Genomic DNA, 15,352 nt, shown 5'->3' with positions numbered 1-15,352 from the left:
GTGGAACACATGAGAAAAATAAATCAATCATATAATAATTATAAATCTAGGCACAACAAAGAGCAAGAAACTCAAAGTCTAAAGTCTTAATGAAAGATTTTCCGCTACCTCTGCTGCGCCAAACGAATAGCCATACATTTCACTTATCCAGCCTTGTCCATAGACATCTCCTGTGAGGTTTGTAGCCCAATGGGCTTTGTCTGCTCTTACTTCCTCTGTTTTATGTAGCCACAACGGAGCGAATGCACGAAGATCATTGATATGCATGATGATCACACCTCCCACTTTATCACATGCTTCAGGATAGCGTGTATGAAGTTTGGCCAGTGCATTATCACAACCTATCAAGTAGCTACATCCACAGACTGACATCATAAATAAAGCAAGCTATTGTTACCTCAGAAAAGTACTTCTCATTAGTATAAGAAAAAGCATATGTATGCAGTATGTATATATGTACGTATGCATGTATGCACATATGTACATATACATGTTCTGCAACCTATTCTTAGCTTACAACATTTTTTTATAAAGAAAACATACTCATATGGAGCTGACACTGGGTGTCCTTTCTCTGCTCCAAACTCCCAAGGAGTTATTGGTCCACGTAATATCATATCTCCATCAAGGATTACCAAAAACTCTGCATCCGTTGGGACGTGATTAAGCCAATGCAGGACAGCAGCAGGCTTATTAATAGCTGGATACCTACAAAGTACAAGAATGTTACTTGACATCTTCATCAGGAACCATAATCCCAATCATACTTTTCATTTCAAAATTTCGGAGGTATGATAAGTATGAAAACATTTAAAATTTCAGGGTCCGCCAATTATCATACATCGTACCATTTTACTGCATATAGAACTCCTTATTAAACAAAAGTGTGGTCCCAAACAAATATCATAGGCATGATTGCAACTATGTCAGTAACTAAATAAGAAAAGGTTGCAATACTTAAAAATGTACGTCAAGTCTGTATGCTGTTAGGTGCAAATGCATAAAGCATCAGTTGGAGTACCACCAGGAGAGAGGCAACCTACATTCATGATGACCATAGCATAAAGGCATATGATATTGAAAAAGTTACACAGATTTTGTAAGACCTTACTATAATTTTGTTTTCTCGATCATGAATTACCTATAGCCCACATCAGACAACCATGATGGATACCCAGTATCACGGTGGCACCAGCACCAAAGAGAGTAGATAGATGATGAAAGATGCACTGGATCTCGACACAGGACTGCCTTTTCACCAGGTGTTAATACTATTCAGCAGACCCGTGGAGTCACCAAAGGTGAGCACAATATCTCCAGAGAACCACACGTCCCTACCCCTACAGGTCTGAACCCTCTTCCCATCAGCTCTAGATTAGTGACATACTCCAACCACAGAGAGATGCACTGACATGGCAGGTGGATATTGAGGCTGCATGCTCTGTTTACAATGAGGGCGACACATGATTGCCAATCCATTCCGGATAAGGAACTGACCACCTGCCACACTCAAAGATGGCATGACTCCTAAGTCTTAGTCTAAATCTATGGAGCTCCCTGCATGGACATGCTGCCAATACTGAGCAAATTGACTGTCTCACATAGCCCTTTCATAGAGTCACAAAGGTCAGCCCTAATCTCGATGAAGCTCAAAGAGGTCAACTCCCCAATTCTACTCACGGCATCCACCAATCAGTGTTCATGCTACCCTTCCGATACTTTATTTACATATCAAAGTCTTGCATCAACTCAGCCCACCGTGCCTTCCTCCCCTTCAACTCAGGTCTATCACAGATGTACTTAATCAACTCGTGGTCAGTCAACAAAACAAACTTGGTTCCATTAAGATGAAGTTGCCAAGTTTTCAGAGCGTGTATAGCTACATACAACCCTTTCTCCCGAGCGTGCCATCTAACCTGCATATTGTCAAGCTTCTTGCTTTCAAATGCCACGGGTCGCCTATCACAAAATCACTAGCATCTGTTTGGACCACAAATGGTTTGCTGGGATCCAGCAAGGCCAATACAAGTGCATTCTTCACCTTACGCTTGAGAGCTCATCAAGCTTCTCGTTCCAAAAAGTTGGATTGTTGGACTTACGTCCTCTTCCCAAAAGGAGGTTCTTGAGAAAGATGGTGAATCCCAAAAAACGCCCAAAGTGCCTTATAGTCTAAGGAACCGGCCAATCTAAAACCTTATGGATCCGCTCCAGATCTATGCTCATCCCACCTTCAGAAATCCGATGTCATAGATATATGAGCTCCTGTTTGAAGAACTCACAGCAAACGATTGTATATGAAGATATCATCTAAAAATACCACCATGAATTTCCTTAAATAATCTCTAAAGAGATCATTCATAATCTACGAAAAAGTAGCAAGAGCATTCATGCTAATACAAGAGATTCATAATGGCCATACCACATGCAGAATCCCGTTTGACATATTTCTCAGCTATTCGTAAATGGTGATACCCACTACGGAGGTCAATCTTCGTAAAAAATGCAGCTCCCTGCAACCTATCAAATTATCTGCTCTCGGAAGGGGATATCTATACTTGATCGTAACTATAATAGTTGACACATTCTCCAACTTCTGTCCTTGTGCTTCAGAAGTACCGTTGCCCCCCAAGGAGATTTAATCTTATGAATATATCCCATCCTAAAAGAGTTTTCTACACTCAGAGGGGGCCCATCTCCAGCTACTTCACTCGAGGATCAATTTCGGGAGCTGTTTTGTATCTGTGGAGACTTCCTTCTGCGACTGGAGTTTGCAAATTTTGGAGGAGAGTAGTTCTTTCTTGACGAGAGTAGTGATCTTCTTAGAGATCCTGAGTACAGTTTTTTTTGGCCCAGCCTATGTTCTTTGTAGTGTTTGCAGAGAAGGGAGGGTGTTTTGCCTGTGAGGTGTGATCCTTTCACAGGGATCATGTGTTTGTTGTTGCTTCTTGGAATCTGATTCCATGGAAGAGTCTTCTGAGGTCATCTTCCTCTCTTTCTCGGGACTTGTACCAACATGAGAGGCCCATCTCGACACCGGCGGAGACTACATCAGAGGGATCAGGACCATACTAGCACGGCATGGGAGACGTCCAGTCAGAGTACTCACCATGGAGGACATTGAGGATATCCGCCATCGACCGATGAGAGACATCTTTGGATAGTGATGTGTATGATGCTTACCTTTGTTGCTGGAGTTTTCCTCCCAGATGTTATCCATTAGGAGCTCCTAGTACCGTACTTTTCCTCACAGTTATTTCAGTTTCAGTTAGTTGTTTTTAGCTTTTCTTACACAGACATTGTATCAGATCCACCAATTGTTGTAACCTTTTTGGTCTCATAGGTCATTTTGGCCTTTTGAAGACGTTAATATATCATTTCATTTCATTTCTCTCTTTCTCACTCTCTCTCCTATATTTCCACTTTTCCATCTTCCGTTGTGCATTCCTTCAGCAAGTAGGTACCCGGGGGCTGCCCACTCCTCCCTAGACCCTAGGTGAGGTGAAAGAAAGATGTAGAGTTGTACAGTTGTACTCCTTCCAAAGATCAAGGCACACAGGTGAAGACGGAAGCAAACCCGATGCACAATGATGATTACGAATCGATGGCTGTCTAGCCGCTCGTGTACTCAGGTCCAGGTAAGGAGCTTTGATGGCGATCTAGATAGACTCTCCTCTCAACGGCGGATGTCTTGCTTACAAAAGCGCTTTAACACAATGCACTCGATATGATGAACAAAGGTTGCAAAACTAGTCCATATACAGTGCCTGGACGCAGGTCAGCCATGTCAACTAACCCACAACTTGGTCCAAAATGACCAACCTACCATACCATCTGGCTAGGACTATATTAGACTACAGCATAATCCTGTAGGAACTTGCGCAGCTCCCATGGCCATCTCAAACCGTTAAGACCCTAAAACGGGCCCTGCAACCTTTGCCGTATGGTTGCCATATGGAAAAACTATAGTTCTCAGTGAGCAAGCCCAATCTATCCTACAGGCCAAGCACCCTCGATCCAAAGCACCACAATCCTCCATCGAACAAAGGCAGATCCAGAAGATTCTCTGCCGTTATGACATGCTCCCGTCACAGAAAAATGGACGAACCGAAAGAACTGATAGTTTGCGAATGCAATGATATAAGGCTAACCGTGCACTTCAACAAAGCCCCAATATATGCTTATATGGTGGAGGAAAAACTCAAGAAACTCACCTTTACAGAGAGTTTGTATAGCTCACTAGATGCAAAATGGGAAATATTTAAAAGTACCATATGGGCATGCTCAAAAAATGTTTTGCAAAACAAATGCTGAAAATCTTCTCCCAAAAAATGGTTTGATACAGAGTGCCAAAATACACAACGGGAAGTAGGAAGTAATTGATCTTGCTTCGTATGGAGATAAAGAAGCTTATCAAAATGCCATTCACAGGTTCCATAACCTCACTCGAAGAAAGAAAAGACAACATGAAAGTCAAGAAGGGATCGAGCAAACACAACAAAAGGCAAAAGGATGTGGAAAGTTTTGCAAAATATAAAAGGTAAGAGACGAAAAGTCAGTTGCCAAGCGAGTACAGTGTATTCAATCCAAGACGTACCAATCATTTGTGAGAGGATGCAGGCTGTAAGAGGGCACCAAATGAGTTGGAGCTAGATCCATGCCTTTGTATGTCTTTAACTGCTCATCAGTGCAACTAAGCAACCTTGTAATAGACCCAGGTTGACCACTCAATTCAAAACTGTGCACCAGCCCTACTGTTTGCCAGTCAAAATATGTTGAACACTCCGCAGAAAACAAAGTATGAATCCTTGAAAAAGAGACGGATTTCTTGTCATCCTTGCTCATAGTGGATTGCTTATAATCTGCTGGAATTGTGTTCTTCTCCGGAGGTACCTCTACACTTTCCTCATCCTCCTCACTGTGATTGTCATCCCTTGTCTTGCTAAAAGCAAAACCTGACAACCTTCTTACAGTCGTCCGCCACACCTTTAGAAAACTAATATATTTTGACTTTGGAGGTTCCAAACAACCATGAGACATGTGATGCTCCAGGAGGCCCTCATTTAAGGAGTTCATGCACTCAATGCTCAAAAATAATCCTTGACGTTTGTTTGAATCCAGTTCCATTGCCAAAACCTGCATACAACACAAGTCACTTGCTGTCATGCAGGAGATAAAGAAGTTAGAACACAACCATTTTTACTAGAAATTAATCCTTAGAGATTAACTAGAGCAAATAAGATTAACAGTCAAGATGTCTTACCTCTTTGGGATAAGGTGGAGCAGGAAAGAGCCTGTTGCAATCATAGACAATATCATCATCATGATGATCACCTTTGCTAAATGACCAATCACCCACTGAAAACCTCAGTCCATAGTGCATCAAGATAGGTTCAACTCCTTTACGTGGAACATAGCCAGGATAAATCATCAAGTCATTACTTATCTGGTGGCGAAGACCAACCTGTGCCAAGAAAACTCTCTCTCTCTCTCTCTCTCTCTCTCTCTCTCTCTCTCTCTCTACATGGATCAGCTCTAGCATTTTAGCTTTGTCATTTTCTTTCGTTTCATTTTAGTACCCATGATGATGTATTCCATGGACATGATGCAATCCTTTTGGTCTCATAGGTCATTTTGGCCTTTTGTAGACGTTAATATAACTTTCTTTCTTCTTTTCTTTCTCTCTCTCTCTCAGTTTTCCATGGCTCAGTATATTCATGGTACCGTTGTATCACTTTGGTTTCATAGACCCTTGAGGTCTTTCACAGACGCTAATCTCTCTCTCTCTCTCTCTCTCTCTCTCTCTCCCTTCACTGATGTATACCATTTTATACCCCCAGTATGGTACAGGATGGAGCTAGCTAGGTTGCATATCATGATTGTATACTCCATGCATATAGCTTTGCATTCTCCTAGTAGTAGAGCTCCATCCCCTTCACCACTCATTGTACTTATTGCACACCCAGATTCAGCTTTTTTTAGTTCAGTACTTTTTCATTTTGTCAAGATGACAGAGGATACCCCATACAAGTACTCCGATTTGTCTCATAGGCCGAGTTCGGTCTTTTGGAAGACGTTAATAAAATCTTTCTTTCTTTCTTTCTCTCTCTCTCTCTCTCTCTCTCTCTCTCGTTCTCTTTGATTAGACACCAACTTTAGATGTACTCTCAGTTTTGGTCTCATAGGCCATCATGGCCTCTTAGACCGCAAAGCTTTTGATACTGTACCTCAAGCCCGCCTCTTACACCGTCTACAGGAGATCGGAGTCCCATCTGACATGATTTGGAGCATCATCGCCCTCTATGAGTCCGTCACCGGACGAGTGAGAGCCCCAAGAGGTACATCACAGGAGATTTCCAGCACTATTCGGGTGAAACAGGGCTGCCCTCTATCACCCACTCTTTTCGGCCTCTACATTGATGAGATCTCGAGCCTCATTGATGGATTAGGCAGGGCTGGTCCCACACTGGCAGACATATTGATCCCCATACTACTTTATGCAGATGACATCGTCCTCCTCTTAGACTCTGCAGAAGGGCTTCAGAGACAGTTGGATGCCTTACATGACTTTTGCACTCAGCGGGATCTCTCTCTTAACCTTGGTAAAACCAAGGTAATGGTCTTCAATACCTCTCGCCCCGTCACATCCAGATTGAGCTTCACATATAGAGGGGATCCTGTGGAGATTGTCTCATCCTATGTCTACCTTGGTGTCACTTTCATTGGCCCACGCTTTACCATGCTTCCCGCAGCACATGCCAGAGTGACGCGGGGATATGCAGCCTTGAGCTTACTTGAGCGGCAGTGCTTCCAGGCACATTTCCAAGAGCCCAAGACGAAGGGCTCGCTTTTCGACACCCTCGTCACACTAGCCTTGATGTATGGAGCAGCTTTCTGGGGGCCAGATTTATCCGATGAGGATTGCCAGCGAGTTGAGAGGCCCCAGGTCATGATGTTCTCCCGTATAATCCGCACCAAACCATCAATCCCACACCAAATTATCCAGGCAAAGTTTGCTGCAACCCCGATGGTAGTGGAGGCACTCTTCCAGACAGTCACATACCTCCATCGCATCAGTCACATGGATCCCCCACAGGTACCCGAGGCTTGCCCTAGAGTCCTCCAGACAGCTAGCACTTGAGGGGCATTCTGGAGTATGGTATGCACTAATTTCCACTTGGTTCTCAGTATATGGGCTCTACATGGACCGCCTACCCCCCCTTCGGTACAGGTTGGACTCCTCCTTTTTCCGGCTGTCTCACGAGGATACAAACCGTGTTATCTAGTCAGATCTTCTTAGCCTCTACACACATTGCACATGGATCAAACCCCTGGAGCTCCCCACGAAGATGCACTTTTATAGAGACTACTTCCTCACACTCACTAAGGATGGATTCATCCAACAGCTGGGCTACTTGAGTGTTCACATTTCCCATGCCATGCGGATTGCGATTGGCCAGATACGGGTTTCTTCCCACCGCCTCACAGTGGAGACAGGTAGAGCTGAGCACAACTTCAAAGCCGGGAAGCTCATTCGGACACCCAGAGAGAAGAGGATCTGCCGACTATGCCACACAGAGGTTGAGACGGAGGAGCATTACATATGCCGCTGCCCGGTATACTATGAGATCCGCGGGAGGTTTCACTCTCTATTTCGTGAGGGATTCGATCCACTCTCCAGGATCATTGACTTCCAGGACCAACGTTGCCTGGGCCTCTTCCTACTTGAGCTCCGCAGACACAGGGACACCTTCTTGAGACACAGGCCCCATCCGCCCCAGCCACCCCGCCCCCTCCCTCGACAGCCAACCATCACCAGTTTCTTCCGGACCCAAGAGGTGGAGGACACCGACATAGTGGATCTTGTGGACCCTCCACGAGCTGCTCTGGACCTACCTCGCCCGAGAGGAGTTACCTCGGACCGAGCCTCGGCACTCTAGCGTGCCCGACGCCCTCGACCCCCCCATCGGCCACAATCACCTCATGAGCTCCAGATCCAGGACATGCTCCACCGCTATCGAGCTACCTTTCCACGTGACATAGCTGAGGGAGACCTCTCGGCCATACTCGTCAGCCCCATGCTTGACATTTTGGAGAGTGGTATACCATCGACTCGGAGCTGAGGTTGCTCCCATGTTTTTATGTTCTCAGTATTCCATGACGAGTTTCCATGGACAGTTTTGTATCACCCCAGTGAGATAACTAAATTTATGTTTTCATTCTGTTTTATTTTCCATTCCATGATGAGATATGCCATGGACATTATTGTATCACTTTGGTCTCATAGGCCCATTGTGTCTTTAGTAGACGCTTAATATATCTCTCTCATAGGCCCATTGTGTCTTTAGTAGACGCTCTCTCTCTCTCTCTCTCTCTCTCTCTCTCTCTCTCTCTCTCTCTTATTTTCCATTCCATGATGAGATATGCCATGGACATTATTGTATCACTTTGGTCTCATAGGCCCATTGGGTCTTTAGTAGACACTTAATCTCTCTCTCTCTCTCTCTCTCTCTCTCTCTCTCTCTCTCTCTCTCATACCCAGACCACAGGCTAGTGCAAGAGCTCGGCCGAGAGGTGTGACACTCGACACAGCCACTAAGTTATGGAGAGCTCGATGCCCCAGACCCCATGGCCCTCGCTCACAGCCACGCCCACAGCCACGCCACCACAGGAAGATCCGGGCCATCATCTCCCATCATCGTAGGACCTTCTCGCGCCAGCTCAGTTTTACCACCTTGAGCACCATGTCACAGCGGCCCATGAGGGATGTATTAGGGTGATATGAGAGCTCTCTGCTCATGTACCTAGATCAGAGTTTAAAGTTCTAGATTTTTGTTATCTTTCTTTATTACTATTTTGTACCCCGGATTATGTACCTCATGGATATGATGTAACCTTTTGGTCTCATAGGTCATTTTGGCCTTTTGAAGACGTTAATACAACTCTCTCTTTTTCCGTCGCACTAGGCGCCGGAAGGTAATCCGTGACTGTCTATGAGTGGTAACACCCATGAGCACCTCTCTCTGTAATCTGATCCTCATCTCTCTGCACTCCTCATCATACCAGCTGTTCTAGGGCATGTTCCCAGATCGTCTCCGTGTAGGCTGACTATGGGGATATGCCTTTGATGCTGCAGCATGAAGCGTCTCTATCAATATCTGAGTGAGCTCATCTAATGGCCGTCCTGGCTCCTCGGCACATAAGCGTCTGTATATCTCATCCATGTACACGGTGTCAGTCTCCCTCGTAAAGGTATAACGAGTGTGTGTGGAGACCTGTCCCAATGGAGCTGTGCTGAACTGAAATGTGAGAGTGAAAGACAAGATAGCATGATCCACTGCTACTCCAACCGGCCTAGTGCCTACCATAAAATCCTGAAAAGAGGGAATGAGACTGGGCTGAGCCATAACATAGTCCACTGTACTAGCACCATGCCGATGTGGAAAGCAAGTGAAACCGCCCGCTGCCGGGAATCTCTGTAGGCCATTCAGGATGGCCAATCCATGTGCAGTCCCCATGTCTATCAAATACCGCCCATACTCAGTGTGTTCCTCATCCTGTGAGAGTCTAGATAGGCCCATATCCCTAACATCACGCTCCCTCAACATCTCTGAGGTATCATAAAATACTGTCTGGTTATGGGCGAACCTAGCATTGAAGTCCCCCAAGAGAATGATGTCACCATCCCTGGAGAACTCCCAAATGTCATCATCCAAAATAGAAAAGGGAGACTGCCCTCTAGGTGATGCATACACTGATGTACTAGGAGCAAAATAGCATATAGCAATGTAGAGATATCTGCCCGTCTTTGCCCTCATCTAACCCACATGTACCTAGCCTACTCATCTCTGCGGACTATATGTATCAGTGGCTGCAGCTCCTCTCTAAACAATACTGCCACTCCTCCTGAGCCCCGTCCTCTATGCTCTGAACGAGTCTCCTGTCTACAAGCTGTCTCCCATCGATATCCACTAACATGTGGCATGGACTGTCCAAGAGCCTGATGCGTCTCAGAGTAGAAGATGATGTCCCTCCGAGTGAAACTATCCTCAAAAGCCCCTACATCAAGGCGTAGAGATCCATTACAATTCCAAGTAGCAACTTTGAGTGTAGTCCCATAGGTCTCGCGCCGTCATGAAGAGCGCCTCTCCATAATCACCACTCTACCATCTCTATAGAAGGCCACTTTCCCTTTCTCTCGGGCTGCCCTTATCTCGAGCATAACTTCTTTCATGTGGGCAAGCTGCGAGAGTGTGAGGTCATCTCCAAGAAGTATTCCCGTCTTCTTGAGTGTAGGACGTCTCTTCAAGAAGTCCTTCTTCGCTTCCATGGAGGGAAAACGAATGATAAGTGCTCTCTCCTTAGAAGATTCGCCACTACCTTCTCTCTTCTTTCCCACTCTCCATGCCTTTGTGTGCATGGCTTCAATGCCCATAATACAGAAGAGCTCCTTGGTTTCCCCTTCCGCATCATCACGGTCTTTTAGACCGGACACTCGTACATGTAAGGCCCAGGTCTTCCTCCTTTGCTCCTCTTCAAGGGTCATGTTGATGATGGTGGGAGTGGGGATGGGTGGCGATTCCTTACCTTTCCCTTTCTTGGCGACCTCGATCCATTTCTCCGCCTCGTCCATCTTCTTTTCTGTCTCTGTGATCACCTCCACCCATGAAGATGTCTTCTCTTTATGTTGCTCCTCCTCCTCTCAAATGATCCTCATTTGTTCCTTGATGGTATTCAGCTCTTCAATCAAGGAGGGCTGAAATTTTCCATCCTCAAGCTTGCCTTGTGAAGTGGCTTCCAACTCCTTTTTGAGGGCTGAGATTTCAGCCGCTTGACTTTTAGCATGCAATTTGGCCTCCACTAGTTCCTCCTTTAGGGCTGAAATCTCAGCCTCTTGCCTGGATGTTCTCTCTTCGAGCTCTTGGATTTTGTCAAATCCCTTCTCGAGTTTGGAGAGGCGGTTTATGATTGCGGAAACGCAAGAGTCGAGGCTATGTACCGATCATGGCAGAGGATGTAGGGTTGCAGAGATCAGCACAGGATGAGGGGGAGATTACAGATTATGGCAGGCATTTTCTCACACTCGGGAGCGCACATGGGTTGGTCATATACAATGGCTTATCGAGATGGCAAGGATCAGATGCTCTCACACACTGGAACTCTAAAGGGGGAGCGAGCACAGTGGACTACTTGATGGGATCTCCTTCATTGATACCTGATGTGCAGGGTTTCACGATTTCCAGTAGGCCCATTGGCATAGCAGTCGATCATGCATACCTGAGTTTCACACTAGTAGGTAGATCCCCGAGAGATGGGCCAGCCACTCATCTACCTAGGTACCCGAGATATCAGTTTACATGTGAGACAGTTGGGGTTTATCGAGATGCAGTATCTGAAGGCTTGTTCGCTTTAGACCCGCATAGCCCTCTGGACGAGATCACGAGAGGATTGGCAGGTGTTCTACATGCATCCGCCTCATATGCGTTTCCCTGCACTATGATCCCTTCCACCCACCCCCGCAGCATTGCCCCACAGAATAGTCGGTATGATGATGAGACACGAGCACAACTACAGCGTGAGATTGCCATTGAACTCACACGCATAGACAAGCCAGGATGATCTTTCGACACCTTGTGCGGAGGAAGAAACGAGCCTATCTGGCTAAGCTAGAGGAGGAGATCTACCAACTCTTCCTGGGGAAGGACAGCAAGAGGGCATGGAAGATGTTTCAGGAGAGACAGCCTGGTACTCCGATTACTCCACCCGAGGCATGGCATACTTATGCTAGAGCGCTATATGATGCACCAGGACAGCCCCCACCCCCCCTCCACTGGGAGCTAGACCGGCTAGCAGCACCTTTTTTACTATGCGGATGGTGCTAGATGCGATAGATAGGTTACAAAATGGAAAGTCACAGGAACATGATGGGCTAGTTGGAGAGCACTTCTCATATGCACGAGACACTTTGGCTCCGCTCATCGTACATGTGTTTAATCGTGCCATTTGTGAGGGTTTCCCGACAAGCTGGACAGAGCATATCATTGTACCACTCTTTAAGAGTGGGGACCCCATGGTACCAGGCAACTACAGGACGATCATGATTGGTCATTACTTGGCCAAATTATATGGCTCTATATTGGAGTCGGAGCTGAGCCGATGGGCAGAGAGGCATGGTCATCGAGCACATGGACAGGCTGGCTTCAGGAGAGGATTTACTACCTTGGATCACATACTGACACTTCGGGCACTTATTGAAGAGGGCAGGGCACAGAAGAGAAGGATATATTGTTGCTTTGTAGACTTCCGCAAAGCCTTCGATACCGTACCACGTGCCAGGCTTATGCACAGATTGCATGACATTGAGGTACCCGAGGATATGCAGTGGGGGATATATGCTTTGTATGAGTCTGTGACAGGCAGAGTCCGAGCTCCATGCGGACTATCTGATAGGGTGACCAGCACGATAGGGGTGAAGCAAGGATGCCCGCTATCGCCCACCCTCTTTGGATTGTATATTGATGCAGTCTCTGATTATGTAGACAGATTGGGAGGCCCAGGGGCATGCCTAGCAGGGGTGTTGATACCCATCTTGTTATATACTGATGATATTGTTCTAATCTCAGACTCTCCGGAGGGACTACATAGACACTGGATGCATTACAAGCTTTCTGTGCGGATAGAGATCTGACAGTGAACCTTGGGAAAACCAAAGTTATGGTGTTTAACACCACACAAGCATGGGTGACGAGATCAGAGCCTCAGTTCACTTTCCGAGGGGAGCCGATAGAGTATGTCAGGTCATATGTCTACTTGGGAGTTACTTTCACAGGACCGCATTTCTCCCTGAAGGAGGCAGCAACAGCTAGATTAGCTCGAGGGCATGCAGCCTTGGGGGCACTTGAGAGGCAGTGTGCACACATACAGTTTCAGGAGCCACGCACCAAATTGTGGCTATTTGATACGCTTGTCACACCGACCCTCCTGTACGGAGCTCCAATTTGGGGGCCCAGTATACATCACAGATCTCAGAGAGGGACAGATGAGGGATGGAGGCAAATGGAGAGACCACTGATTATGATGATTGCCCGCATGATTCAGAGCAAATCATCAGTACCACATGAGATTGTTCGGGCTAAGCTAGGTGCCCCACCAGTAATAACCGAGGCGCTATTCCAGGCAGTTACCTTTTTACAGCGGCTATGGGAGCTCCCTCAGCAGAGGTACTTCCGTTTGGCATTGACCTCATCCATACAGTTGGCAGAGGATGGAGATACTCATTGTTGGTACGCTCAGATGAGATCATGGTTTGACCTATATGGTTTGCGGATAGAGGCACTACCACCCTTTTAGTACAGTCTGGATTGTCCATTTTTGGATCTCACCCGCTCAGAGCAAAACCGCGTGATCAGGATGGATATCATCAGAGTGGACACAGAGAGGACATGGACTAGCCCCCTTGAGCCCTTGGGCACGAAAATGGCTCATTACAAGAGCCATTTTCTACACCTCTCACCGGATGATTTTATCACCCGCCCGGCGTACATGGATGTACACCTATCACATGGGATACATTGTGCCATTGGACAGATCATGACCTCATCACACCAGCTGTGGATTGAGACAGGGCGATATGTGCATCAGATCGTGGATGACCGCATTTGTCAGCTATGCTACCAAGAGGTAGAGACAGAGGAACACTACATTTGCCGATGTACAATCTATTATGAGATCCGAGGGAGATATCACTGCCTCTTCCGAGAGGGTTTTGAGCCGTTACGCAAGGTCATGGAGTTTGAGGATCAAAGATGCTTGAGATTGTTTCTACTTGAGCTCAAGAGACACAGAGAGACCCTCTTGGCAGACAAGAGGCCGAGCTATGATGTACCTAGAGAGAGGACCCTAACAGATTTCTTGAGTACCCTTCTTTGAGACAGATGATCCCATGTACCAAGAGATTGACACGATGGGTACAGATATGGAGCGGACCTCACAGGATACAACAGCCCGCACAGACTATGGAGAGTATCTCTTAGCCCTCGGCGGGGCTCATAGGCTAGCCATTTATAATGGCCTGGCTAGATGGCCTAGATCCAACTCCTTCACCTCCTACCCCTTCGGACATGGAGCTAGTACAGTGGACTACCTAATGGGATCCCTCTCTTTGATCGCACTCATTTCGGAGTTTACCATCTCTCCTTGCCCCACTCGTGTGCGGTCGACCGGCAGCAGGGAGCAACTGGGACTGCCTGTGACCAGTCAGCCAGCATCTGGTACAGCCGACAAGTCCTACACTGCCTCCCACACCCTGGAAAAACAGGGAAAAATGGGGGAAAAATACGGGGAGTGAGGAAAAATGATAAAACACCTATACAGGGCGGGCACACCCACAACAGGCCCTAGTGTCTGATAAAGACAGGAGATGACTTCTAACACCCCCTCTCAGCTCCTGGCTGTGAAATCAACCCAAGGGAGCTGGAGTGCCGCCTGAGCGTAGCCTGAGGTAGAGACTTCGTGAAGAGGTCCGCCGCATTGTCCTCCGTCAAACAATAAAGTAGCAAGATGTCACTAGCCAAGATCTTCTCACGTACAAAGTGATACTGTATCTCTATGTGCTTGGTCCGGGCATGGAAGACCGGGTTCCGAGCAATAGCTATACAACTCTGGTTATCGCACTGGATGACTGTGGGCTCCTTCTGTGGAAACCCAATCTCGCCTAGCAGCCTCCGCAACCACACAACCTCACAAGCAGCACCACAAGCAGCCCGGTACTCTGCCTCTGTCGAAGATAGGGCAATAGTTGGCTGCCTCTTACTGCTCCAAGAAACTGCTCCTGAGCCGAGGATAAAACTGTAACCTGAAGTAGATCTCCTCGTGTCTGGATCTCCTCCCCAATCTGAGTCACTCCAACCTTGGAGTCTGACTCCATCCCCTCCTTCGTAAAAGAGTCCTAGATCCTTCGTACTTTGCAGATACCGCAAGATCCGCAATCCTGCGTCCCAATGAGACTTCAATGGCGTCTGCATAAAAGAGCTCAACAGCCCCACAGAGAAGCTCAAGTCCAATCTGGTGTTTAGCAACCATATCAATGAACCAACCAACTTCCAATATTGCGAGGCATCAACTGGCTCACAAGGATCATTAACGGTAAGCTTTGTGTTTGGGTCCATCGGCAAAGTAATAGGTGAAGGGAGAGGGTTAGGGTTTCATGTGGGAGACATACACAGAGAAGAAGGGGAGAGAGAGAGAGAGAGAGATGTGGGGATAAGTCAACTCACAGTATGAGTGTGTGACTCCCCTATCACACATGTATATTTGCTCTAGTACACATAGTGCACTTAGTACATTAAAAGTACTA

The 15,352-nt window shown here is 46.7% G+C and overlaps 1 protein-coding gene across 1 annotated transcript in view; it reads right to left on the bottom strand.

Moving 5' to 3' along the window:
- The window catches only part of LOC147608741 (peptidyl serine alpha-galactosyltransferase), a 54,547-nt gene that overhangs the window by 10,762 nt on the left and 28,433 nt on the right, over window positions 1-15,352 (bottom strand). Inside the window, exons 4-7 of the mRNA XM_086788756.1 lie at window positions 5,261-5,461; window positions 4,595-5,133; window positions 544-708; window positions 109-352 (exon numbers count right to left, since the gene is read on the bottom strand). Coding sequence (XP_086644882.1) covers window positions 109-352; window positions 544-708; window positions 4,595-5,133; window positions 5,261-5,461 — 1,149 coding nt within the window. The remainder of the gene's footprint in view (window positions 1-108; window positions 353-543; window positions 709-4,594; window positions 5,134-5,260; window positions 5,462-15,352) is intronic.

Source organism: Cibotium barometz, chromosome 52 (assembly GCF_041138505.1).
Source record: "Cibotium barometz isolate CiBa-2024 chromosome 52, ASM4113850v1, whole genome shotgun sequence".
Classification (NCBI taxonomy): Eukaryota; Viridiplantae; Streptophyta; class Polypodiopsida; order Cyatheales; family Cibotiaceae; genus Cibotium; species Cibotium barometz.
Note: the sequence above shows the minus strand (reverse complement) of the source record. Positions and strands in the feature narration are given on the sequence as shown.